Source organism: Heliconius melpomene, chromosome 3 (assembly GCF_056956725.1).
Source record: "Heliconius melpomene rosina isolate 202511_hmr_F chromosome 3, ASM5695672v1, whole genome shotgun sequence".
NCBI lineage: Eukaryota > Metazoa > Arthropoda > Insecta > Lepidoptera > Nymphalidae > Heliconius > Heliconius melpomene.
Window position 1 is genome coordinate 2,177,326 of NC_140391.1, and position 27,913 is coordinate 2,205,238.

Genomic DNA, 27,913 nt, shown 5'->3' on the forward strand with positions numbered 1-27,913 from the left:
TATAGTGACATCTATTGCTTTCATTATATTGATTCGTTAAAATATTTATACCTGACAATATTCAGTTTCTCAGTTTATTTATGTCTCTAATAATTTTAATTTTCATTAAAACATGTGTTTTCGTAATCTTCATACACTGTAATAATATAGTAAAAGATCTGTAATTCATATTCACTAAAAGCTTGACTGATAATGAAGTTATTTAAATATACGCAGACTTATTTTATATAAAGCGAATGTTCCATTGTCAGCATATTGGTTGCCATACACGACACTACAATTTAACTTTTGCTATATATAATCTGTACTAACTAATATGAAATAGAAAGGAAATCTGTGGAGTCGCCTATCAATCGTTTAGGGGCTAGCTAGTATAAAATACAAATAATCTATGTTACCGGTTACATAGAAATAAATATCTTTGTAATTAAAACTTTTTAGTTCAATTAAACTATTTAAAATATTTATATGAAATTAAATTAAATATTTCCTTATAGTGTGATCAAGATGAAGCTACTTTGATTAAATTTGCGTCAATTGAGGTATGTTTACATTATATTTTCAATTACTTTTATGATATGAAATTTGAATGAAACACTCAGTTAAAACAAAATTTATTTAACAAATTATGTATTAATCGTTTTAAATTAAATGCTCATTTGTTTTATAAGCACGACAATACGGCTATATATATGACTGCTCTTTTTTTATGGGCTTTGGGTCCAAAGGAGCGAGCGAGAAAGCGAAAATCATTTTCATTGAACATGTGATTCGTATTTCGTACATTCCGTAGTGAATTCCTCGGTGGGGAATGTCAATAACTTTAGGTCTTTTTTTCACCGATTTTTAGTTTAATTTACGCTTCAAACGACGTCGCGTGTTAGCCATTTTTAATTTGCCGTTTATTCACGTCCATTAACACGCGTCTCGTTGTTTATTCCGCTTGAAACATTAATTGATTTTACATGCATGCTTTGTAAATCATTTTCCTTTTTTTACTCTTGTAAAGTGGACGGTTTACGTGTAGTGTAGTAATTATGAATAAGGAATCCGATATAGATATGCCTACTGTCAACACGTCGCTTCTTCACAGTAAAGGTATTTATTTCGATACTTTCAATATTTATAATCATAATATAATATTATGTAGATCCTAAATATTTTAATAACTTTTTTTAAAAGAAAAATAATATTCGATAAAACCATTGGAGCATCATAAAGTAACATTCCGGCATATGTAAATGTGTTAAAAGTCAAAGAGTCAAGGTAACTTGTAGCCCAGACTTAATGTGTATAAAGTCTAGAAACTTCATGGAATATACTAAATTATACCCTTGTAGAATAATTATCATTTTAAATTAAATAATTTCATAATAAATAGTTTAATTTTATATACTTACGTAGGTACGGTAAATTACATTAATTGATCGATGATATATCGACAACTAATGGCTAATAGTCAAGGCTATAATTTTTTTTGTAAATATGTATTAAAAAACAGACTTAATTGAATGTTGAAACATTTAGCTAATATTTGTTTTTAATTCAAACAAAATAAAAATCGATTCGTAAAATTATATATTTGCGCGATCATTCTCGTTAAATAATGTCGTACGTATCTATTCAATTTATATTTTCTTAGCTTCTCCCACATAGAATAGGCAGAGCGAACCTGGAAACGTAATGTTAAGATATCGTTCTCATTAACACACTTGTTCCCACTCTCTCAATTCTAGAGGCATTGTAAGTTGAGTGATGGAACTCAACGTAGTGCGTCTCCAGAAAGAAGAAATGAAAACATTAAATGTCCCCAGAGTGAGAATTGAACTTATAACCGTCGTACCTTTGTGTCCCTGCGCAACGGTAAAATATAATAATTTAAGAATAATTAAGTATTTAATATGAACGTTTTATAACGCGAAGTATAACGATATTAGTTACATGTATATGAGTATATTCTCTTTATCAGCGCGGCGTGCCTATTTAAAATTTTTAATAAAATAAAAGTGGGTGTTCTGGAATGCGTCTAAATTCTGACACGAGCAAGACGGTTTTTACGTATTTTTTTCAACATTCCCAGTCTATTCAGTTTAGAAGCGGAAACTCAAAATAAATTGATATTATTTCATTTTCATTGGAAACTCTATTAATAGAAATTTAAATTGATCTATACAATTGGGCGAACCCGCGAGCGGGTCGCTAGTTTTCAATGTGTTTATATTAAAAAAAGATGAACAATAGAATTTCATCATCAACGTTTTTGTCCATCCATCAGTTTCTATAGCTATAAAAAGTGCAATTTTTAGTAATATTTGAATATTTACAATAAATTTAATATTTACTTAACATCAAGGTAAACGCAATATTGCTCAATTATGTGATACTGAAGCAGATTGTCACGACAATTACTATGACAGTGCAAATCACAAAATGCTTTAACTACACCTTACAACAATGGGTTTTTTAGGTACCTACAAGGTACTAGGTACCTACATATGTAAAATGGTTGGACATGTTAAGAGAAACTATTGGTTTATATTGGATAGTCCATTTATTGAAAAAGGGTACCTACATGGTGTGTATGGGTACTCTGGACACCTAAAATGTAACATGAATTTACGTAAGTACATATCTCTTAGTTAAGTCGCAGGCGAAGCCGCAGGTAAAATTATATACAACATAATTAATAATTATAATTTTAATTAATTATTAATTATCTTCAATCTTCTAAAAATATTGTCATAACGACCAATTCCCTGAATGTTCTTTATATACTTTGAAGATATTTGCCGTCCTTAAGCTAATTGCTTCACAAATATTGCTATAATCGAAAAATATGAAAAGAAAACTGTCATTAAAGTAGTTTGTAGTGAGTCTTTAATCGATCTAGTTATAAATTAATTTTGAGTGGCGAAACTCAACGCCGCGCTTTCCCTCGTTACCAGTGCGAGTAAAATGACAATATTAAATAATTCATTTTTCGGAGTGGAACTAGAACCCGTAAACTGTCGTGTTTACACGCACGCTCGTGCCCCTGCGCCAAGACTGGGCTGCTAAAAACTCTTTATTTGAATTATACCAAATCGGAATATTCAAGATTATTCCATAAAATATTCTGGGTTAGGTACCAACGTTCAATAATTTTTTTCCAATTTCCAATGATATTTTAGTATCCAGTAGGTACTAACACAGAAAAATCTAATTTTGTAATCCTATAAGTACTTTCATACTACCGCGTTCTTAATAGGCAAGCACAATGAGTTTAATTCGAACGGACTAGATGCGGCTTCATTGTCTGCTAAAATTAACTGCAGGCTGGGTTGTTAATCAATCTACGTCGTAAATCATATTTTTAAATTGAAATATAATGCTTAATTTATGTTAGAATAGATTGTATCTAAATATCTAATATAGATATAAATAGATAATAAAATATGGTTTGAGGGGGTCGTGACTGTAAAGGGACGGTCCGTCAATAAAGCAATTAGCGTTGAGTTCCGTCACTCAACACGAAATGCCTCTAAAAACTCGGCGAGAAGTTGGGAACAGAGTGTAGTATCACTAGGTTTCCTCTGCCTATCCTGCTGTATGAGGGATACTCCGTGAAGCTGATAATAATTGCTTCAGATGAGCAGAGCCATAACTTCAATGAATTGTAAAATAAAAATATAATTATTCATAGTTGTTTCATTATATTTTTGTAAATAATAATAAACTTGAGATAAACATTTCAATTGATTTTGAATTAGTAAATATAGTTTTATATTAAAAATGTCCAATTGCAATTGTAATAATGGTTAAAAGAAAAAGATATCATATTTTCACACTGTTGTCGAAGCAAAACTCGGCATTGAGTACCACCACGAATACGCAGTGCCTTCAGAGCTCAGCGGAAAGTGGAGAGCGGAGTGTCTAGATTTACTCTGTCTACCATACTGCACGCGCACGGATATAATGTGTGAAGCTGAACAATAATTAATGTATATATTTATGTATAAATGAGCGTAATTGAACTATAAGATTATTATGTAAATCGATAATTATTACGTACATTAACTTTTTTATATCCTCTAGTGACTAACAAACATACAGACAGTTGTATATTTTATAGGCTTGTACGAAAAATATATCTTTATGTACATATACGCATCGTACATTGCATTTTAACTTTTGAGGAAAAGACAAACTTTATGCCGTCGATCGATTGTGTCCTGTAATGCATTATTTATTTAAAAGGCAATTTCAATGAATTCAATGTGATATATCGAGAATTGATGAGAATAATTGTGTTGTTGGTGTTTGAACTTCTAGAGTTCGAACAAATTGCACCAAAAAATTTTATTCTTACTTTATACCAACTCTATATGTACTGGCTTGAAAGTGGAGAACGGAGTGTCTTAATATTTAGTCTCTTCTCTTAGTCTATGCTGCTGTATACCTTCTGGCGTGTGAAGCTAAAAAAATATCGTATTAAAAAATAATCTATAGGTAACTTGTAAAAATTGTAACTGATCGCTGTCTGTACATGGGGATGTCGGGGTTTGAATCCGCGCCTCTTTGAAACCGTCCAAGCACTCTGACTAACTAAGCCATACGTTCTTATTTTATTGCTAGCATCTCTGTAGGGAGGTTTTTACGAATTTCCGCTATCCAAACACAAATTCTTAGAATTATCATTTGGCGGGAGAGTCTGCTATTAATTCAATATTTCTTACTTTAAAGCGTAAAATTGATTAATATTTTTTTTCTGAAAAAAAGTTGGACTAACCATCGATATTGATCACAATTCACAATATTCTTTTCAAAGGTAGTATTGACGTTTTTAGTGTTGTTATAATAAAAAAAAAACATTTTATTGTTATTATAATAAAAATAAAAGAATTTGCTTATTATAATAAAAAAAAAGTAAATGATTTCATACCATTGATAATGTGACATCCATGCAAAGTCATTCAATGAATGACGTAAAGGTTTTTTTATTTTGCTATTGAATAAATAATGAGTTATTTTCATTGTGTGGCATTTAATATGCCAGCTGTAGCCGAGGCGTAGGTGCTGTGGTATTTAATATATTTACTGGAATCTCACTTCTTAAGCATTCAAGTAAAGAGATTTCTTAAGTTAATGATTGTTTTAGTTCTTTGTATTTTTTAAAGGTCAGTCGTGGCGTAGGAGCACGTGCGTGTGACTGTACACCAGACAGGTTATGGGTTGGATTCTAGCTCGAGTAAATTAAATATTTATCTAATATTTTCATTTGCTTGTTCTGGTTAGTAGGCAGGTGCGGCGTTGAGTTCTGCCGCCCAATACGCAATTCGCCCCCAGAATTCAGCTAAAAATTGTGAGCGGCAATGTAATAGGGGAAACAGTGTATCTTATCACTAAGTTCTCAGGGTACCTCATAGGTACGTCATTTCACCAAATGAGCAATACACAAAATAATGATAATTTTGATGAGTTTTTAACTCGTACTCTGTGAACTTTGATAATTAATAGAAATACATTTTAGATGTGATAAATAAGTATTATTAAATAGATTTGTAATTTTATTATTTTAATGTTACTTCTGACATCATATTCTTATTTTGTTTATATAACCATGCCCAAATCATGAAGCTGACCCAGATATAATACAGTATGGTAGGTCAAATGATAGATTCGCGTTTATATATATTTACTAAATATACATGCATGCTACAATTACTTTTAAACTTATTATATTAATAATTGTGTTATATACTAGTAGTTTTATAGCTATAGCACAATTGTTTCGAGGCCGTCTTGGCGCAGCGGTATAAACGTGCGACTGTGAACGCGACGGTAGTTGATTCGGTGGCCTTAATAATAGGTTCCAGGTTCCCTCTGCTTACCCTTCTATGTGCGGGATACACATGCATAAAGTTAAAAAAAACACTTAAAAAGGGGAAGTTATTTTTAACTAAATAAAAATTAACATTAAACAATAGAATCGTTCTTTTTAAATGGTGATTTTAAAAGTTATTTTCATTTAGTTAGTTACTACTTACTGTTTTTTTTACAGTCAGTCAGTATCTCTTACACGCGAAGGTTGATCAAAATCTTATTTTTTGTATACTTTACGTTAATTGCGACAATGGGTTTTGCCACTTAGTTCGCAATTTGGCAAATTCTATATGGAAACAAAAAATATTGTCGACATTCTTTATATCCTTATATTTAAAGGTGAAGTTTGTAGTATTAAAACTTATAATAGTTTTTTACTATAAAATTTTCATACAAACTTTTAGTAGATCATTCAATAATACATACATACATACAAAATTATATAAATATATGAAAAAAAAACACATCCCAAGTATCTTGTTTCGTTGGGCGCCAGACAGGCGACTTTTTCTGTTCTGATTTGTCATCATGTCAAGAATCATGTCCTCCAACGCGCTAATGTAAGCCGAACGTCCCTCAATGGATGTCTATATTTATTTTTGTCTTCGCAAAAAATGGCAAAAATTATAATACAAATGTTGCTTTTAAGTTTGTGTTTAAATATAAACTAGTAAATAGCAATGAGTACTTGACTTGATGAAAAAAAAAATTTAATCAATCACCATCAGGATAGGCAGAAGGAACTTAGTGTTTAGACACTCCGTTCTCCAATTTTCGCCGAATTTTTCGAGGCATTACAATGAGTGGCGAAACAGAACGCCGGGCTTTTTGTCCTGGTGATTTCGACTTATATTATTCTAAATGATTTAAATTATCTATCATAATTATGAATTTAGTTATTGAAAAATTAAAACTTACTCATCTATAAATAATTATAAATTGACAACCTGAGGACTAATTTCCTGTCATCCCTTTATTACTTAAGTCTTACTAAAAATTAAGTTGCAACATAAAGAGCTACGACCTATTATTCCACTCAGAATTAAAACCATTAAAAATGTAGAATAATAAAATAATACTTTTACTTTTGTTTCTAGTATAAATTAATTATTTATTTACTTATACATATGTGTAACAATATTTTTGTCACTAATATTTCTTAACCTTATTTATTTTTTAATAATATAAAAGACCAAAGCATGAAGCACAGAGTGTCTTAACACTAACTTCTTTTTGTCTATTCTGCTGAATGCGGGGATTCGTAAGCTAAAGTCGCCGTTAAACTAAAGAAAAAAAATAAATTAAAATCAAGTTAAACTAAAATTACCGTAGTTTACGAGCACCACGTATTTAATTAGTGTATAGGAAAAACCATAATGGTAACTAGGGGGTGGGTTTTTGAAATTTTAACAATCGATTTTGGGCTATAGAGCATAGCGCTCTGACTAAAATATTATCAACATTTTTTTAAGTGTTATTCCACAATTAGGTTACAAAAATACTTTTTTTAGAAACATATAACAGTTTCCAAGAGGTGCGGGTTCATATCCCGCAACGTTAAAATTTTTATGTTTCTAAAAAGTGTAACTTAAGTAAGTAGGTACTGTAAAGTTGCGTCTGATATTTTACATTACAATACTAAGTGAGGTTAATTGTAATTTACATATTTTTAAAGACAAGATAAACACTGGAATGTGTACTGAATCATTAAGATAAAAATAGTTTGTCTTTTATTATAATATCTCTACGTCGATATATGTATATCGGGGGCGCCTTATATAATTTTTTGTCTGTTTTTATCTATTGATGTTTTTGCTATTTTGTATAAATCTCGTTTGAAGTAAAGAAATAGTGTAGGAATAAAGAGATAGAGAGAGAGAGAGAGAGAGAGAGAGAGATAGAGTATTTAAGATTTTAAATCTGATGTTAGAAAAACATAATATGTAGTATTAATTGGTAGAAGTCGAACATGTCTCAAAATAGAAAAATTAAAGCTAAAATTTCATTAAGCTAGTCGTTGAAAACGAAATATTTAATATTTCCTTGGGGAGCGGAATGTCTTAACACTGGGCTCCCTCTGCTTAATCTGCTACATGCGGGATACAGCGTGTAAATGAAATAAAAATCGTAATTTTATTATTATCAAAGTAAATATATGACTAAGAAATCTCTTTTTAATCTTTTCAATAGTGACTTGCCAAGAATGTATAAAAAAAATTACGACATTATAGGGCTTCTGTTTTCTAACAAGTGAGAGTATATGACAACAACTCTTAATGATATTGCGGCTTCGCTTGGCTCGAGTTGCCTGTAACTTGGCTGATGAGATGGAAGGCATGTTATTTGTAATCAGCTTATATTATTCTTTCTTCTCCTGTCTAGGTACTTATTTAGATCTGTCTCTGGGTTAAGGGTGTTTTATTTTATTCTATTCTACATATATTTTTTTATGTAAAGTGGGGAGCGGAGTATCTTAACACTAGGCCCCCTCTGCCTACCCTGCTACATGCGGGATACAGAGTGAAGCTGAAAAAAATATTCTCCTTTTCTTTAAAAATAAGTGAACTGAACCTTTTAAAAATAATCGCTTTAATTTTTTAATCTTCCTGAATAACAAAAGCACAAAATATTGTCAAAATTACAATGAAATAAACTAATTTCACATTAATGCCATTATGAAAAATAAATTGTCGATAATTGTCAAAAAATAAAGAAAAAATACAAATAATCAGCCATGTTATTAAATCATAGTACTATAGCGTGTAGTCTTAAGTAAGTTGAAAACTTCAACTTCATTTTATATGAAACGTCAAACGTGGCCACCGAGTCAGTCAGTCGGTCTCGCATCGTTGCCCGCGTCGCAGTTCCGTCTCCTTTTAAGTAATTAAGTATGGCTTAACTTATAATTAACGAGTGTTGTGCCGCTATATTATATTTATTTACGAAAATATAGTGAGTATTTACTGGTTTTGTTTATATTTTTTTGTTTTTAGTATATATAAGCAAGTGTTGTAGATTTGTTTTTTTTGGGAACCATATGGTTTTGTTTTTTTGGTGAAGGCATTTGGTTTACTTTCTATTTTCTCGTTTGTTTGCTTGTTGTTTTTTTAATGTTTATGTTTTTGATAGTTTACTTTAATGTTGCATTTTTCCTTTTTTTTTTTTAATAAGTGTCGATATTTCTAGTAAGATCATTAAAAGTGTCTAATTAAATATCTTTTTGGTATGCAAATATTCAAAAAGTTGCAAATTCGTATATTTTATTTTGAAATAAGTAATTTTAATGATTTTTTGCATTTGCATATTAGCAATTAGCTTTTATTTAGTTGTAAAAAACATAGAATTAAAGTAGTATAGTATTTTTGTGGTATTTACAACAACAATTTACATTTCTTTTTTAAATAATGCATTCTATTTCATTTTATAATAGTATTTAAAGATTTAATTTTTAGAGCTTATTTCGATAGTTATGACATCAATGTCAATTTAGTCATTCATATAATGCATAGTTAGTTGTTATCAGTCACTGTTATGTTTTAATTGTTATCTTAAGCTTTTTGTTAGTTTACTTTTTACTTTTGAATACAATAACAAGAATTTAATTTTTAATGCGCATATTGAAAGTTATTGATAAATATTAGTAGGTATATGTATAGCTATTTCTGTTATTGGTATTAAAATTTTAAACTTAGCTTAACTTTTGCAATAGAGTTTTGTATGAATTGTTAAAAACTTTAATAAAACTATTAATGAGCACCGTACAGTACAGTATACATATTTATGTGAGTCACGCTCGAGTAATAAAAATTAGTATGAAAATATGTTCTTATTGATACGCAAAAGTCACGCCAATTTTATTTAGTAAATAGATTTTTATTTAATTTTCTTCTAGAACATTTTAACATTAACTGTTATATTAAATTGTTATTCATTTCATTTATATACAAATATTATATACACCTTACTCCTCGGAGGTGCAATATGTTAGAATATCAGCTCGATGACTTTGAGTTTGATACCCAAACAGGGAAAGTATATATAGAAATTATTCTCATTTTTCTGAGACGAGAGAAAAGAGAGAGTCTTGTTAGTTAGTTGTATCTCCAGAGCTTATATGGGTCTAGGTTATATAAGAATTTGACGTCTCAATTTATCAAACATATATTTTAATAGGTTTTAATTTTATATATTTTGAAAATACTTTCAAAGAAAAATTCGCTTCTGCACTATTCTGAACTAAACTATATGTTACTATAATAATTAATTTATGTATAATATTATTAAACATAACATAATTTACTACAGTTATAAAATTTATTTTATAGTTTTCTCTATTTAAATTCTATTTCTAAGGATATTCATAAAATATTTTTAGAGACAAAGTAATCTTAAATTGAATTCCATCATTGAAAATGCAATCTGAGATTTAGCTTGTTTTTATTGACTGAGAAGTTGACCTAGAAACAACAACAGAAGTGTTGCACCGGCCTTGTTGTCCTTTGCCAATCAAAGTGAAAACTGTTTATAAAATACTTTGGATTTTTTTGATTTTGTACATAATACTTATAAGAAATCAATCGATGATTGTAGGTTCGATTTCCACTCTAGGAAATGCTTAAAATATTTTGCTTCTCTAAAAATAGAGTGCCAAGTATACTTTTGAGACTATATTCTTCAAGTCTTCAACGCTAACTGCAAAAGTCACAAGTATAACTTATATATATACTTTTATTTTTATTATGAATGATGTTATATTTACGTCTATAGAACAATGTATAATTACACTTCTTAATTCATCTTCTATTGTAGTCGTGTTATTACGTTAACAGTAAATATAAGTTATTGTGGAACAAGCGTGTGACTAAACGGCACGGTTGTAGGTTCGAACCCCATTCAAGGTGATGAATAATTATTTATTAATGTTTTCATGTCTCCGAATGAAGTGAGTTCCGTCACTCAATACGCAATGCCTTACAAATTCGGCGGAAAGTGGGAATTGTGTCTTAACACTACGTTCCCTTTACGCTGCTATATGCGGGATTCGGGGACAGCGTAAAAATAAAATTGCCTATAGCTGTGTTTGTAGTACGTTTCTCATAGCATTGAAAATTGTAATAATTTTTTACTATTTAATTTGAATTTATTATGAATCATTAGTATTATTTTTATTTCTTGCGTCAAGTACTATCTATGCCAAACCGCATATAACAGAGTAGGCAGAGGGAGCTTAGTGTTAAGACACTCCACTTTCACTCCCGACAAAACTTTTTGGGGGGACACTTTATTTTATTTTAGACAATTTTTATTTGAATGTCATCCATCAGATAAATTCTTTTGGTTGTTACTTAAGTATTTTATTTGACATAGTGAAGTAGTTTGTTATCTTATCGCGGTAAACTGATGTTGATATGTACTATTTGAATTATTCTAAATATATCACTCATGAGACGTCACGAGACTTGCTCTTATATAAAAATATGAATAAATAATTAATATATTCGTAATAGTTATTTTAGTTGGCATACAATTAATTGGTATAAAAATAAGTAGGTACTAATTGGTCTCTTTATTTTTGAATATATTATGTCACATGAACAACGTACATACCGTCTGTTAGACAGACGGAAGATAGGAACCTAGTGTTAAGACATTCGATTTCCATTATTTGAGGCCAGTAGTGGCGTAGAGGCATAAAGTGTGCAAAATCTTCTGGTTGTCGATCATACATAATCTATATTATCTATACTATAATATAATAAAGCGGAAGAGTTTGTTTGTTTGTTTGTTTGTTTGTTTGTTTGAACGCTAAGATCTCTGGATCTACTGGTCCGATTTTCATTGTTTTTGTTTTGTATGAAAGCTGCATTCTTCAGAAGTGCTATAGGCTATATAACATTACATTACACATATATACTAATATATTTTAAAATACTTTCTAATTTGACATGCAATTTATTCTGCCATGTTAATAACAACCGTCGCGTCGCTACGCAACCGTTACCGCGACATTTTGATATTCATCCTTATGAAAATAAATATAAGAGTCACTTTTAGCATTTCATCTTGATGGAAATTATAGTTTACTGTATAACATTCTAATAAATAATTAAGGAGATGTCACTGATTCCAAATGACCTAGCCTACGGGCGGCACAGTATGACCGACGCGAACGGGCAGATGACATTGACGGTTTTATAAATTTTCATACATTTTCGAACTATTGTAAATGTTTATGTAATTATTTGCTGTTTATAATTAATTTAAGCTACACTTTGGTTCTCTTCTTATTTTATTAGATATTGCCCGCTAAAATTATCCTGCTTAATAGAGAGAAATGTTTAGTTATTTCGTAGAGTCGGTACGCACGCACGGAAAACTTTAGGTACTTTTTCTAATATTAAGAATATCTATCCTTTAGTTACTTTTAATCCTTTTGTTGGTTAATTTCAATAACTCAGATAATTTTTTCTAATAATGTGTATCTACTTATTATCCTTTTTGATTGTTTAAGCTTATATTTTCTTACTAATTCTATTGAAAATTGAAAATAATTTAATGAATATATTTAATAAATATTCTTATAGTTGAAGCAGGCGTAGCCGCGTCCGGGTCCGCTAGTAAATAATAAAAATAATATGTATAATATAAATGTCTTACAGTAAGTACTTATATGATACGTTAGATTTCCGGTTTCCAAGGTTAAACATTGGATTCGTAGACACTGCATTGTTAATCTTGACATGTTCAGATAAAATTAGGTGTTTCGATATCGCGAAATGGTAGCGGTTGATTTAACTATCTTTTAGTTTTATAATGATGACTACAAACGGATAGCTATGAGTTTTTTTTTATTTTATCTTTATCTCAAAATTTACCTCGTGGCGAAAAACAACGGTTGTGTGCTCGATTCCTACTCAGGGGAATCAATTATTTTCATTGTGTTGCTCTGGCTATAAGACAGAATAATTTTCTAAATAAAATAATAATGATAACAATTTGTCCTTTGGATTCTACAGTTCATTTGTACTTAAATTGACAATATTAAAAGGATTAACAAAGTAATTAAATCACAATATATGATAAAAACAAAGCTAGGTATCTCTTAATCTGTCAATAGATCTAATCTTCTTTCGATATATTTATCATTATATAATAATAATAATAATCATATATAATATTAGATAATATAGTAATAGTGACATTTTTTAAAGTTATGAATGTTTAGTAGTATTTCAGACGAGATATTTAGTGAAGCTTGGGTAAGGGAAAATTGTATTTTTATTATTAAATTAAAATTAAATCAGCTTCACGCTGTATCCCGCATACAACGGGGTAGATAATGGGAACCTAGTGTTAAATTTACCGTTTCCTTTCACTTTCCGCTGAATTTTTGGAGATATTACGTGTTGAGTGTCGGAACTTAACGCCAGGCCTTGCCTTATTAGCGATAATAGCGATGAAATAAAAATATTAAGAAATAATAATAATTTATTCCTTCGAGTGGGCATCGAACCCACAACCGTCGCTTTACCGTCACACACTGTATTTTTCTGAGAGTATTTATATTTAACAAAACGTAGATTATGCAGTTCGCTCGTTATCTGAGACTGGTTCCGATTAAATGCAACTTGCACGATTTACATTAAGACCAGTTTATCTATATACCTATACGAATATATTATGTTCTAAGCAAGATGTTATTGGCTTTTCTAGAAATCTTACCTACTACTGTTGAGACACTCTAGTGTTGAGTGGCGGAACCCAACGCAGCATCAAAGTGGGCAACGGATTATTTCAATGCTACGTTCTCTCTGCCCACCCTGCTATAACGAAATAACACAAAGAAAAAGAAACTGCGAAAGAAAACAGTTAAAGAATAGGAGATTATAAGCGTTTACTAAAAAACTGAATGTAAAATGCATTGTATATATATTTATTTATTTATTCAGGAAAATCTTGATAGGAAAATCTGTTCCGTAATAGAAATATGATTATTTTTATGTTATAATGCAAATCAGTCGATTAGTCACTGCTCGGACTAACGACTTCACTGCGATAGTTGCTTCAAGAGTTCATAATAAGTATAATCTTAGAAGCTAAGTTAAATATCGTATTGTATAATATTTATTTATTCTTATGCATAAAAAAAACTTTTATTACATAAATTTGTTGTAATTTTGTTCATCGTTAATTACCGTTTATATTTACAAAATTTTCTCATGGTCATCTTAACTGAAACGAGGTTACGAGCGTGGCAAAGCGTGGCGTAGAATTCCAGAATTCGGCGGAAAATAGAGAATGGAAGTGTCTTAATAGGAACGGAGTTGCTTATACTAGGTTCTAGGTACCCTTGTATGTGTGGGATACAGTGTGTAGCTAAAAGAATATAAAAGTATAAGGGGAAACTATTTCTGTATGTAGTGTAGTATACAATCCTACATTATATACATATATATTATCTAGTACATACATATATTATCTACGTACATATAATCTATAATTATAAAAACTATTTATTACGTACGTTTAAATGTATCTTATATAATTGTAGAGACTGTATCATATATCCTTAGTACTAACAACTTCGTTTGATATAATCTAGTTACATAACTTGCCGCAATTTAGTATCGGTTCAGTTTTTCCTGATAAGATGGTTTTCTGATAGTTCTGTTCTATGGTGATAAGATGACCGATAAATAAGAACGTTTGAATTAATGGTCAGGTAGTCGAGAAAATTTTTGGGTAATCTTTTCTTAATATTTTCATTAAAAACTTCGTGCTAGTTAATTAATTAGAGATTATAGTTACTTTTTTAATTATTTTTGTCGTCGTTCGTGTCGTCTTGGCGCAATGGAACAGTGTTTTACCATAGGTGCGATAATTGCCTGCTACTAGTGAAGATCGATTTCCCTCGAGGCAATGATTGCTTATAATTAAATTATTTTTATTTCTTTAATCATTGACGAACTGCGACGTTGAATTTCGCCAGGCAACATACAACGTCTCAGAAATATGGCGGAAAGTGAAACAGAGAGTCTTTAAGACTAGGTTTCTTGTACCTACCGTAATATGCGGGAAAAGCGTGAAAATATAAAAAATATAACTTATTACGAAAGTATTTTACTTGTTTAGATTTATATTTTTCGAACCCACAATAATGTTTCCTATATTCCCGTTTCAGAGTCAACCACTAGGAAGATGGCTGGCGGAGGTACGACGGGGCCGTTGCTGTACGCGGTGTTCGCCGCTGTACTCGGCATGCTTCAGTTTGGCTTTAACACCGGAGTAATAAATGCACCGAGAGAATTCATAGAAAATTTTATAAATGAAAATTATTCTGTCAACTCTGACACTATATTCAGTGTTATAGTCAGTATATTTGCTGTTGGCGGTATGATTGGATGCCCACTAGCGAGTTGGGTGGCTGATAAGAAGGGAAGAAAATTTGCGTTAATAGTGAATGCTGCATTCGGTGTCATAGGCGCAGCCTTTATGGGCTTCAGCAAGGTATCCACGTCTTTAGCCATGCTTATAATCGGCCGATTTTTTATTGGAATCAATTGTGGATTTGCAACTACCGCCTCACCTACTTACGTATCTGAGATTGCTCCTGTGAAGCTTCGTGGCGCTTTTGGAACTGTTAATCAGCTAGCTGTTGCTTTTGGTCTGGTGGGGGGCCAAATTTTGGGTATCGATGTAATATTGGGAAGTAATGACGGCTGGCCCTGGTTGTTAGGACTCGCTGTAGTGCCATCGGCGCTTCAATTCTTGATGCTGCCGTTTGCTCCTGAGTCTCCTAGATATTTACTACTTGTTCAGCGCGATGAAGAGCAAGCAAGAAGTGCACTTGCTAAAATCAGAGGAACATCAGAAATCGATGAAGAAATCAAAGATATGAATGATGAAGACCACGCTGAGAAACAAGAGGAAAAGTTTACAATACCTGATCTATTCCGCATTCCACATCTACGTACACCATTAGTTATTGGTATTGTGATGCATCTGTCACAGCAATTAGGTGGCATCAATGCCGTCCTTTACTATTCATCAACTATCTTTATCAGCGCCGGTTTGACGGAAAGAGATGCACGATTGGCTTCAATCGGTGTTGGCAGTATGTTGTTTGTCATGGCCTTAGTGACCATTCCTTTAATGGATCGTCTTGGAAGACGTACACTTCAATTGTGCGGCCTCGGTGGCATGACATTGTTCTCCATACTCATGACAATAGCCTTTTTCACATACGAAAATAATACTACAATGAGTATATTTGCTGTTTTGTTCACGCTATTGTACGTGGCGTCCTTTGGAGTGGGTCCCAGTTCTATTCCCTGGATGATCTTGTCAGAACTATTCGGTCAAGGTGCAAGAAGTGCAGCTGTTAGTGTAGGAGCTTTAGTCAACTGGTTCGCAAACTTCATTGTGGGACTAACTTTCATCCACTTATCGAAATTGCTGGACAAATTTGTATTTATACCGTACACGATACTCTTAATCATATTTTTCGCATACACAAAGTTCAAGTTACCAGAAACGAAGAACAGGACGATCGAAGAAGTCACGGCTTTATTTAAGAAATAATATCCTTGGAACGGTTAGACTTTAGTAAACATTCCTTAGGTAATATCTATACATTTTATGCAATAAGAGAACACTAAAATTGTGATAGTTACTATAATAACTTGTTCGTTCAAATATATTCCTTTAAGAGGTATTTTAATGAACCTTGTATTTATTCTGTGAAATCGCCATTCATCGATTTCCAATTATTAGGAAGACTGACCGTACGTACGTTAAAATGTTATAATAAACTAATGATGTACTTATTACTGTAAACGCAACTATTAAAATAGGGTTGTATTGTTATACTTTATATTTTTAAAATACAAGGCTATGGATGGAAAGGATGCTTGTTGACCTTTCTTTAAAATTTAAATTCTAAAAAAAATATGTTAAGGGTTATCTTAATTTTTTTAAATAGAATATTTAAGCTTAGCCTATTTTTCAAAAAAAAACTGCTGTCAGTAATTTTCTTATTAATAATTTATTTTTATCCAATGTTTTTTCATAATATTTTGAATGTATGAATTGCTTATTAAAGCTTGAATTAATAAAATGAAATTTTATCATCAATAGCCTAGTATTGAAGACGTTGTACGTATTGCTTAATCTTATATGTGTTCTTTACATAATATACTTCTTTTTGTTATATTTTTTATCACATTTAACGGTTTGGGGACCAATTCATTTATTTTTCATACTTTTCTACTTTCTATATAATGATTTGATAAGTATTATTTTTTTGTGACGACATGATCTTTTACTTTGAAGCCCCAAAACGACTTTACATCGGGAATTAGTTAATATTTCGGGAATTTTAACAAAAATAACAAAACTGACATCAATTTTATTTATAACATATATTTTTATTATTTTTTCTTTGTAAATACAATATTACTAATATATTTTACGTTGACATTTCACAGTGCCTTATCCTTGCTTTTTATGCCCACTTAATTACCAATCATGATATTAAATTTACTAGTTTTTATTTTTGTTGTGCGCAAACAGAATATGTTGTCGGGAAATCGAACTCAGGTCCCACCCGTCCTAGTACGATAGTGCCAAGAACAACAGTATTCTTTATTAAACGTTGTTATTATAAAAAATATTTTAACTAGGTAATTATATAGATATACTATTTAGGTGAAGTAGTATGGATTTGCACAATGTATTTTCTACAATTTCTAATGAAAGGGAACTAATGGACATGTTTTTTTAAAAATAAAAAATAAACATTTTTTAATTTAATGTCCTAGCAACACAATATAAAGGTCATTTGGTGTAACAATAACGTATTTTTATTTTTGTTAATATTGCAAACGGCGCAAACGAAAAAATATTAAGAGTACTCTTTCTGCATAAAATATTCCATTTTAATTTACTTTTCAAAAAAAAGTGCAGTTGCGTCATTGTTACCCCCAAATAAGCAATTTAAATGAGAAAGTAAAAATGGTTGTATTTTCTTGATAAATATGTTATTTAGTTTTCTTTTTATGTACAAGTACAAATTTTTGATTCATATAAATTTAATTAAATCCCCACAAAAGGCTCAACTAATTTAAATAGTAATATACCATGTCCAATGTTCCCGTTCAATTCTGTCATGTATAGACACATTTATGATATAAAATAATGACTAGTTTATAGTTATATTGCACGTTTGTTTAATTAGCATTATAAAATTTTAACGATTTAAAGTTTTTTGTAATTATAATTATTATCTATTACTATATAGTATATTATTACATTATTTCTATAGTAAGGGATTTTTTCTGAAAGAAAACATCTGTTTATTACAAGCTTTTATTCAATCATACCTAAGTCATATATGATTCACTATAGTAAAAAGTTACAAGATTTATTTGACGTTACCATATTGGAGGCTATATTGGATTCTTCATTTTAAAAGCAATATGGCCGTCGCAATGAAAAAATCTAAACAATCTTAACAAAATGGCGGGTATGAGCTTGTTTAAAAATGATATCTTTTATAATTTTCTTGTTTTTTATGTTAAGTGCAAAGTTGAAATCATGCCGAATTGCGTAATACAACTATCTATACCGAATTATTCATCGGTTGATAGTGAAAAGTATTAAATATTGAGTCTGTTTATACATCGGCCGATGTTATATATAAAACACTAAAATAGAACAAACAAATATAAAACATGTTAATTCATACACTTTTATAATAATATTTATTATATGCAATGTTGTTTCTTAGTTAGTACTTTGGTTTTCACTATTATTACATATAATAAATGAAACTACTTTGTTTCATTTAGTTTTAAATGTTCAACGTGAACATTTTTGTTTTTGTTGTTATAGGTTAATGTAAATAATATACATACCTAATGTAATATTATAAATATATTATTAAATCCAGTTATAATCTAAATTCGAATTTAATTCGCCTGTTAATATTAAATTATTATTTAGTATCATATTACATGTTTTATTTTTTTATCTATTTTATATGTAAAAAGATAAAGTCATTTTCATCCACTCTGTAATAGCTATTTATACTAACAAAATGTGAGTAAGAAAACTTATTTAGAATGTATATTTTTAAGTTTCTTCTTGCTAAAATATACGTAGATTATAATTTGTTGACATTAGACTGGAGTCTATTTAAATTTCTACATTATTTTTCTATACCATTTTAGTTTTTTTTTTTATGTTAACAACTAAAAGTAAGTGAAAGAAAATTAATTTATAAAATCGTATACCAATTTGAGATTCACAATAAAACAATCTTATTCAGTACAGTATCTTATATACAGTATTTCAGAGAATAAAATATAAATATTAATAAAATTACTTAAAAAGTTATTTGAACTTAAAGTGACATTCTACAATTAGAATTTTGTTATTTGGTATGAGACGTCTAATCTATCATATCATAGTTGAAACAGGATTTTCTTGAAAAATATGTTTTAAATATTAGTCTTGCCCACAAAGTTCTGATAGCAGTTGCAGAGCGTCGTCCTGGGCTTCCTCTTCAATTTCTCCCTCAAGCCAAAAAGTCTCCATCATTCCTTTTCCCTGAAACGTTACTGCAGTCGTCAAATATGTGGCAACTTGTGACTGAAGTCTATTTATTACTAAATGCATATATGCATGGAGATAAGAAAATAATAATTAAAAATGCTTGTAAAAATACTACAGCAATAAATAATTAATTAAATAATTTTATTTTAAATAATATATGGGTACCTTACTTTGACTTTAATCAAGCCTCTTCGGCGGAGTCTAAACTTTCCAGATGGCAGTTCGGTTGCTGTTTGAGAGGATATCTGAATACGCCCAGGCTGAAGAAAATTGATTATATTTTAGTAAAAATACTTAAAATGTAATGGATATGGATGTATATGAAGAACGCTTACTTATTAAATGATTCGTCGTTATATCGATAGAGAATAAATCGATGTAGAGAATAGAATGATGTGAGATGTGGGTACCCTGTGAATTGACTTACTTCGCTAGTAGTTTGCATCCGACTTGCAGTGTTAACAGTGTCGCCAACTAAACAATATCGTGGTTGTCGAAATCCTAGTACAGCGGCGTAGCAAAGACCGGAATGAAGACCTAATTCAATAAAAAATAATAATAAGAAATCAGCTCATACTTTTAATTATCTCGCATACAGTAGGGTCGGCAGAGGGAATCTAGTTTTAAGATATTTAGGTTTTTTTTGGACCCCGAAAATTTGGAGAAACGCGTTAAAGTTAACAAAAATATACGAATGAAATTTTTACGACAATTTCTTGTCAGGTAATGTTTCCAATATAGAAAAACATATAAAGATTTAATTAAATTTATAGATACACATTGTATGTAAAATGATTTTATTATTAATGGTATATAAGGTCGGGAACGGAAGTTTGTCTGTCTCTCACTACCTCACTATGTGCAGAATTCAGCGTGAAGCTGAAAAAAAATCGAAACTTACCTATAGTAAGCATAGGTAAAGCTTGTGACACAGCCAATGCAGCGCTTGCGGTAGCTTGAGCGTGCGCGCGGTTTTTCTTCGGAGCGCCCGATACTACCATATACACTGTACCAACTGTTTCTACCTGAATTGTAGAGTAAATTACATTAATATTTTTTCTAAAATTTCTGAGTTTTTTATCAAAACTTAAGTGTGCCAACTTTTATAAGTTCATTCAAAATCACATTCTACTAAACTTGTTTCTTTTCGTCTCAGTTATTTAGCCTATAATTTATCCTTTTTAAATCTTTAATTGCATAATACATGATTTCTTAAGAAACTTAGTCCCTTATTACCTTATAAACTCTATGCGTGTCCAATAATCGATCAATCCTAGAATACACGTCATTCATATAAGCCACAGTTTGCATTACGTCAGCTCGTGTCAACGCTTCCGTCAGCTGGAGACCACAAAACATTATAGTTACCGAGTCAAATTTCTGAAAATAATGTTATTTTAAGTATAATTATTCACATTTCAGTTTACTGACCGCAGATACAGTATGTATAAAGTTCAAATTCCAATAATATTCTAGTTTAATATAATATTTTATGAATGTATTAAGAATTCTCTCATCTGAGTCATAATGGAAATGGTGGTGGTCAACTATCGTTAAACAATATTTTATTTTTATGCATCTCCTCCTATAATTATTATAAATACTCCACACACTTTAACGTATAAAAATATTTATTCTTAACTTTACCATAGGAGGCATCGAGGAGTTCCCAGCACGAAGTTGATCAGCAATACTTTTAGGGATCATCGAATACAAAAGCTGATCTCCTCTTTTCTTCCATTGTTCCACTAATCTACAAGATTTTTCCAAAGAAAGACTTCTAGTTTCAGCCTTTTCAAATAGCAATTCTAAACGGGAGAGATGTTGCCAGCCTTGTAAAAGCATTTCCTTGGATAGTCCATGGCCATTCATATCTGCTAGATAGAGACCAGCTTGTTTGAGTTCTTCTAAATCGTTGAAACTGAAAATTAAGATTAGGCCTATAAATTGGTCTTTTGAGGCCGGCTGTGGTGTCGGGGCGGAAGCTTGTGACTGTAAGCACACAGGACGAGACGACAAGTTGTGGGTTCGATTCCTACTCGAGGAAATTAAATTATTTAATATCAGTATACAATGCGAAATTAAAAAAAAGAAATGTATATCACATCACTATTTCTATTAAAATTGTGAGAAAATTAAATGTAATTTTTATCTTAAGTTCGTCCACTTACATAGGGCTACACAAAAATATAAGGGCGTCTATTTCCTCTAACAAATACATGGGTCCCTTCAGTAACACAGCGCGCGCGCCCTGAGAGCCCCGCCTGGAGTCGTTGACGCACCGCGCGCGCCATCTCATCAGTTCCAGTTCGAACAGCATTGTTTGCATACATACTACCTATAAATTTATAAGCCAGAATAAATAGAATGTTTCAAACTAAAATGTATTAGCTAGGTAGGTAGTTAACAACGTGTTATGAGGAAAGTGGAGAACGGAGTGTCTTAACACTATACTCCCTCTGTCTACCCTACTACATGAGGGATACCGCGTGCAGCTAAAAAAAGTAGATAGTGGCCCAGCGGCACAGCGTACGACTATTAATGCGCCGGTTATGGGTTATATTCTCACATTATATATTTTCAGAAATTTTTTTTTTTCATTATCTCGCTCTAGGAACAAAACAATACACGGCTTTGAATTGCTTCATGCAGGATACTAAGATGCATAAGTTTTCAGGCCATAGGTTACGGATTGGAACTCCGCTCTATAGAATGATTTTCTTAATGTAACTGCTTCTCTCTCTCTTCGAAGTTTAAACTGGACTTAGCCTGAATTAACATAAAACACTCATTGTAGAAGATAACGACTGTAATAAATTTGAATTAAATCACGTTTCCCATTCATCGGAAGACAATTCTAAAGTCCATTAATTTGCTGTCAGAAGATTAATTAGGTATACTTAATATGTATACTTAATATATATATATATATATATACGAAGGCGTCGTAGCGCAATAGCACAAACGTGTAAAAATCGACACAACACGACGGTTGTAGGTTCGATTCTCACTATGGGGAATAAATTATTATTTGTGAATATTTTCATTTCTTCGCTCTGGTAACAAGGCAAAGCGCGGCGTTGATTTCTACCAAACAACACGCAAAACCTCGAATATTCGGCGGGAAGTTGGAAACAGAACACTAGGTTTCCTCTGCCTACCCTGCTGCGTGCGCGAAGCAGAAAAAAATAGTTTATAGGCACATATTATACTGTCTATATAGCCATATAATGATACGTTACAATATGAATATACATTACCCTATCCCACGTAAATGATACTTTAGGTTTTCTTAAACGCAGAATCTCGTTGATTGATGACTTTTCCATGCGATTGAGGGGACCACCCCACGCTTCCATCAACTGAAAAAATAATATGAGTTCATAAGTTTTACAATTCGTACAGGCTATATTATATTGGCAAGTTCCAGTTTGTCCTGGACTATAATACATTTGGTTTGGTGCCTGATGGTAAATAATAGCCAAGTCAAATTTATAGCTTGAATTTTATCCGGAGTCCACAAAAACCTCGGTTCTCATACAGCGGTGTATATAAGTTCCATAGCTAACCTTGTCACCAGCTTTCAGGATCTTCATCTTCCTATCGAGGAGGACTCCAAAAGGAAAGAGTTGTAATAATAAAGACGCTGGTACTTGCGGTAGAAGGCACGGCTGACTCTTGCGCGCCATAAGTGATTGTACCTGGAATATTTTGTAAGTAATTTATCATTTTATGAGGAAATGAAAATATTATATATTTCATTCTCAACAGGTTCCCAAGTTCCCTAGCCTTTTCTATAATATACCAAACTCTTATTACTTATATATTTCTATCACCCTTTAGTAGGAACAACGTACACAAGCATAATAATAAGGCTTCTAGATATAAAATTAAACGTTAGCTGTGTGGTTTATTGATCGTAATGACTTCCAAGGGAATGATGCGAACAATAAAATTATAATAGCAGTCAGTACAAGGCCGGCAATCATAATTCGAGTACAATAGACCAATAGAGCTCTAAAGATCACCTAAAAAGTAAACAAACGTTATGCGTGCGAAACAATATGGTGAAATAAGTACATATATAATTATTTTAAATGATATATTTTTTAGTTTCACGCTGTAACTCGTATGCAGCAAGGAGCCTCCGCTCCCCACGTATAGTGTGTGATGAGCGGCGGAATTCAACGCCGCGCTTTGATTCGACACCTCCAGAGTGGGGATTGATCGCATAAACTATCACGTTACAGTCGCGTATACGCTTGTGTTCTAGTAACGAGGCTCCTCTCAAAAATGTTATTTTCCGTCCAACATAGACAGAGAGTTAAGTGGCAGCTCTAGTGAGGAAAATGAAAATAATTCATAATCCCGAATGGGAATTGAACCTACAACCGTAAAGTATACAGTCGAACGCTGTACCGCAACGGCGTCGCATAATTAAAATTCGTGTTAAATAATTAAATTAAACATTAATAAACAAAGACAATAATAATAATATTGTTATTGAAATTAAGTTCAAATAGACCTTTGTATTAGAAAATTATAAATTAAATATAAATTTTCATCTGGCAGAATACCAAGAATCTACTAAAGAAGCAAATAAAGTCATTTACACTGGCAACTTTTCTAATTTTGAATAAATTTTGTACGAATTCAATTTTAGTAGTAAAGGCAGAATGAAAGTATTTTATGGTAACAGTAATGTCGTTGATACTATAAAGCTATTTCGTGGCAAATACCGATATTCTGAGACGTAAAAGCATTTTATTTATTTATTTATTATTTGTAGTAAAATTTTGCTTCGTTTTTGTAGAATAAGTTTTACTTTTAAAAAACGAGTAGATATACAGAGGGAACCTAGTGACACTCTGTTCCCTACTTTTCGTCGTATTTTTTGCCTGATAGGGAATCGAACCCACACTTGTTGCTTTTACTCGCTGTACCTGATACTGTTATACTGTTATTACTTATATTAGTAGTTATATACATAAAACATACATATATAACAATCACACATTCCATTGCCAACACTTAGAAGAATAAATATAAAAAAACCACTCACGTAGTCACTATTGTCAAACTCCAGCCTAAGAACAGCCACATAATAGTTGCCTTCTATACTTTCCTTCAAGATGGACACCTTCAATTTCAATGAGAATATATCTTCTGCAATTTCATATAGCTGGCCTGTAAAAAAATTAATTTTATCACCTTTTGTCTGTAAACGCGAGAGAAGCAAGTTTTTTCATTTTCTCGCTTTGATACGAAGACCAAGCGCGGCGTTGAATTCCGCTACTTAATAAAAATTGAGATAAAATTATTTAAAAAAAAAATATTATATTGTTATAATATTTATTCTAAAGCCATCAATTAGCTGCCAAGAGGCATGAATTCAAATCCTGCTGCAAAATATTTTTTTAGTAAGACACTTCCGTTCTCCACTTTTTCGCTGATAAAAGAAACAAGAGCAAAGAAATGATAATTAAATATTTCATTTCCCTGAGAGGGAATCGAACGCACAACCGCGTTTACAGTCGTACCACGGCCTCATCAAGAAATACCTAGTTCTTGTAAAAAATGAATACTTTAATTTTAACTTAGCTCTACTAATACAACTTTACAATCAATTACCCATGAGGTAGTAGGTGTACCCAGCCCTCCCACTGCTATACACTAGTTCGGCGCCGTGGATATGCGCTCTCGTCAGCTGCATACAAGGCGAACGCAGTCGAGGGAACGTAAAACGCATACGTTGATGAATATTATCTACAGACTGCAAGAATGTGCAGAAATATCTACCTGTCGCTCTTATCATTGTATCATAGCTGAAACAAAATATTATGTTCTTAGACTTTAGAGAAATGACCTTTACAGGTTTAGCAGAAATAAGCTAAATACTAACAAATATACATTTATTAACATTAGAAGTGTAAAAAAAAATACTTAAGGCACTTATAACGAAACCTTATGAGCATACGTACCCATAGTTAGAGAAGAATTTCACGAAACATCTTCCAAAGAAAAGCATAACTTTTTCGGGCGTACCAAATTTTTCTTTCAATTCATTTAATCTATCCGGTTGGACCAAATTCACGCTATTCAATCTGGGCCGCACTGGTACTCCTGAACCGCGACGACGATAAACATCCAGAGCTACTGTGCAGCTTGTTTTTCTGAGAGCTGGTTTTAAACCACTTTTGTTTAGAGAGGGCGAGCTTGTACTTGGTTTTTCGTCTATTTTTGTCTCGTCTGAAATTGGAATCTCTGCTTCAGGTGTACTCTCTTCATCAGATGATTCTTTCTCATCTTTATAAATAGAATGTTCTAGATGTATGCCAAGGCTGCGTCTGTCTTTTATATTGGCACAAGGAACCAAACTCAGTTTTCGGTTCTCGTTTATTTTATCCGTAGGTAAGGTACTGTGAGATGAAGACCGTATTTCTTCGGATGACGTATAGGCATCAATTTCTTTCTTCGTTGCAGCTGTTAGAGCGTTTGTAGCTGTAAATGGGCACTTGAACGTTTGATTTCGGTTGTCTCCGTGGACTGAAGCGCTGCGCCAAGTTGGCTTAGACTTTAACGACAACTTCCTTGGAGCCGGGCTTCCAGGAGTGGAGTTAGTGGGACTTAAGGGCTCCTTGGTTAGCAATCTTGCTAAAGCACACGCTAATCTGGGCATAAGTGTATCTGGATATTGCTAGGACAATAAAAAATATTATTATGTTTACAGCTTATTAAAAAAATCTTACGTAGATCTAAATTAATGTGATTACCTGCCGCGTAATAAATACTGTGTTCCTTGCGCCTGCCTCTCGTAAGATAGTTTCCCATATTTCTTCTCCACATTCTTGCTAAAAAACATTTTTGGGAAAAAAATATATTTAATTATTTTACAAAACACTTTTTATATGCATCTATTTTAGTTAAGTAAACTTATTATTACTTGACTATTATTAATTTTCGAAACTATTTTTTTTTAGTTTTACACTGTATCCATAGCAGGGTACTCCGTTCCCATATAAATGACTTTCACTTCCATTTCATACTTTCTGGCGAGTTCTGGAGGCAATGCTCATCGAGTGGCAGAACTCAATGGCGCGCGTTGCCTCGTTACCAGAGCAAGGAAATAAAAAATTGAAATATTTAATTATCTCGAGTGGAAATCGAACCCACGGCCTATGGCTTTTGCAGTTGCTGACTTGTGCAGCCACTACTAATTATATGATAATTAATTATTAAAAACTCCAACGAGCTAAATCCAATCCTTTTCTATGTCGAATTACATTTATTTTACGAAATAATTAAATCATATCTATACTTTAAATGTTATGCAAAATCAACGAAGACAATGAAATTTTCAATGAATCAAAATTACAAACAAATGACGTATTATTGAATTGAGAAATCTCTGCCATATTACGAGGCGCTGATAGCCAGTCATCAATCATTTCGACTCTTGTGGAAGGGTATTATGTAACATAAGTAGCGAATAAGTGAAACGGTATGTTTTAGGGTTCCGTACCCCTTAAGGAAAAAATAAACCCTTAAATTAAATAAATATTAATTAAATAAGATTATTTTATGGTCCGTCCGTCTGTCTGTCTGTCTATCTGTCTGCAAACATCTTTAATCTCAGGAACGCTTGGAGATATCGAGTTGAAATTCAAATCCAGTCCTTTGATTCGACACGGAATCAAAATTAATATTGTACTTCCAGTTCACCTAGAATTATGAAACTTGGCAGCTAGCATCTACAGGTAGTACTAGTTCAGGAAAAATCTATGCCTCTAATTTTTGTTCTTTAATATATTTAAAAAAATATATAAATAGAAACTTACGACAATAAAATGTTGCACACTTTCAAGCAACCACCCGTACATGTTAACAATAGAAAATAATTAAACAATTAATTATAAATTAATTAAGTTGACTATTTAAGAAATTTCCACTAATTTTCCACTCCACTGTAGGCGACTTTTCTGTAAGGCTTTCGCGCTACTACTGAACTTGTAAGGGGTTGTAGCTCATTGCGTATTTTTTTTATTTCCTTAAATTAGCTGAGTGCATGAGATAGATTAGCCTAAAATATAATTAACTGTATGTACATAATTTTGTGTAGGACAACTTTACAATATTTACGAAAGAAAAGCCGGTTAAGTGCGAGTTGGACAGGATTGTAGCATTGGTTTCACAACTTATAAAAATTGACAAATTAAAACTTGCGGGCGTATGCACTCGTTTTGTATGAAATTAATGTGATACATTTTTAAAAATTTTTAACGGCAATATGTTTTTCGATATTTTTCCTTTACTTTCATCTTGCCATATTTCATAATTATATATCTACGGGTAATCCCTAAAATAACGCGGTAAATAAAGTTGGCAAGGTTAAGTTTAATCGCGTTATGCACTCATTTATTATGAAACGAACTACAAA

General features: G+C 31.6%; 2 protein-coding genes across 5 annotated transcripts; one reads left to right on the top strand and one right to left on the bottom strand.

The window, feature by feature from the left end:
* The first annotated feature begins 333 nt into the window (after positions 1-333).
* LOC146539841 (glucose transporter type 1-like) lies at positions 334-18,871 on the top strand. Of its 4 annotated transcripts, none has more exons than XM_085207498.1 (2): positions 334-542; positions 15,044-18,871. In XM_085207498.1, exon 2 carries the CDS (start codon positions 15,061-15,063, stop codon positions 16,441-16,443), a length of 1,383 nt encoding a protein of 460 aa, XP_085063624.1. In that variant the 5' UTR covers positions 334-542; positions 15,044-15,060; the 3' UTR covers positions 16,444-18,871. The 4 variants fall into 4 exon arrangements, with proteins under 4 accessions (XP_085063624.1, XP_085063623.1, XP_085063625.1 ...); XM_085207497.1 differs by lacking the exon at positions 334-542 and adding an exon at positions 796-1,098; XM_085207499.1 differs by lacking the exon at positions 334-542 and adding an exon at positions 8,686-8,814.
* Positions 18,437-27,491, bottom strand: LOC146539842 (soluble guanylate cyclase 89Db-like). Its single transcript, XM_085207496.1, has 14 exons — positions 27,315-27,491; positions 26,250-26,327; positions 25,458-26,173; positions 25,108-25,301; positions 24,539-24,663; positions 23,046-23,177; positions 22,737-22,838; positions 21,648-21,814; positions 21,124-21,397; positions 20,713-20,856; positions 20,378-20,501; positions 19,904-20,013; positions 19,647-19,736; positions 18,437-19,470 (listed from the first exon to the last, which is right to left on the bottom strand). The coding sequence occupies exons 1-14, from the start codon at positions 27,354-27,356 to the stop codon at positions 19,369-19,371; spliced, it is 2,400 nt and encodes a 799-aa protein (XP_085063622.1). The 5' UTR covers positions 27,357-27,491; the 3' UTR covers positions 18,437-19,368.
* Between the last annotated feature and the right edge of the window lie 422 nt (positions 27,492-27,913).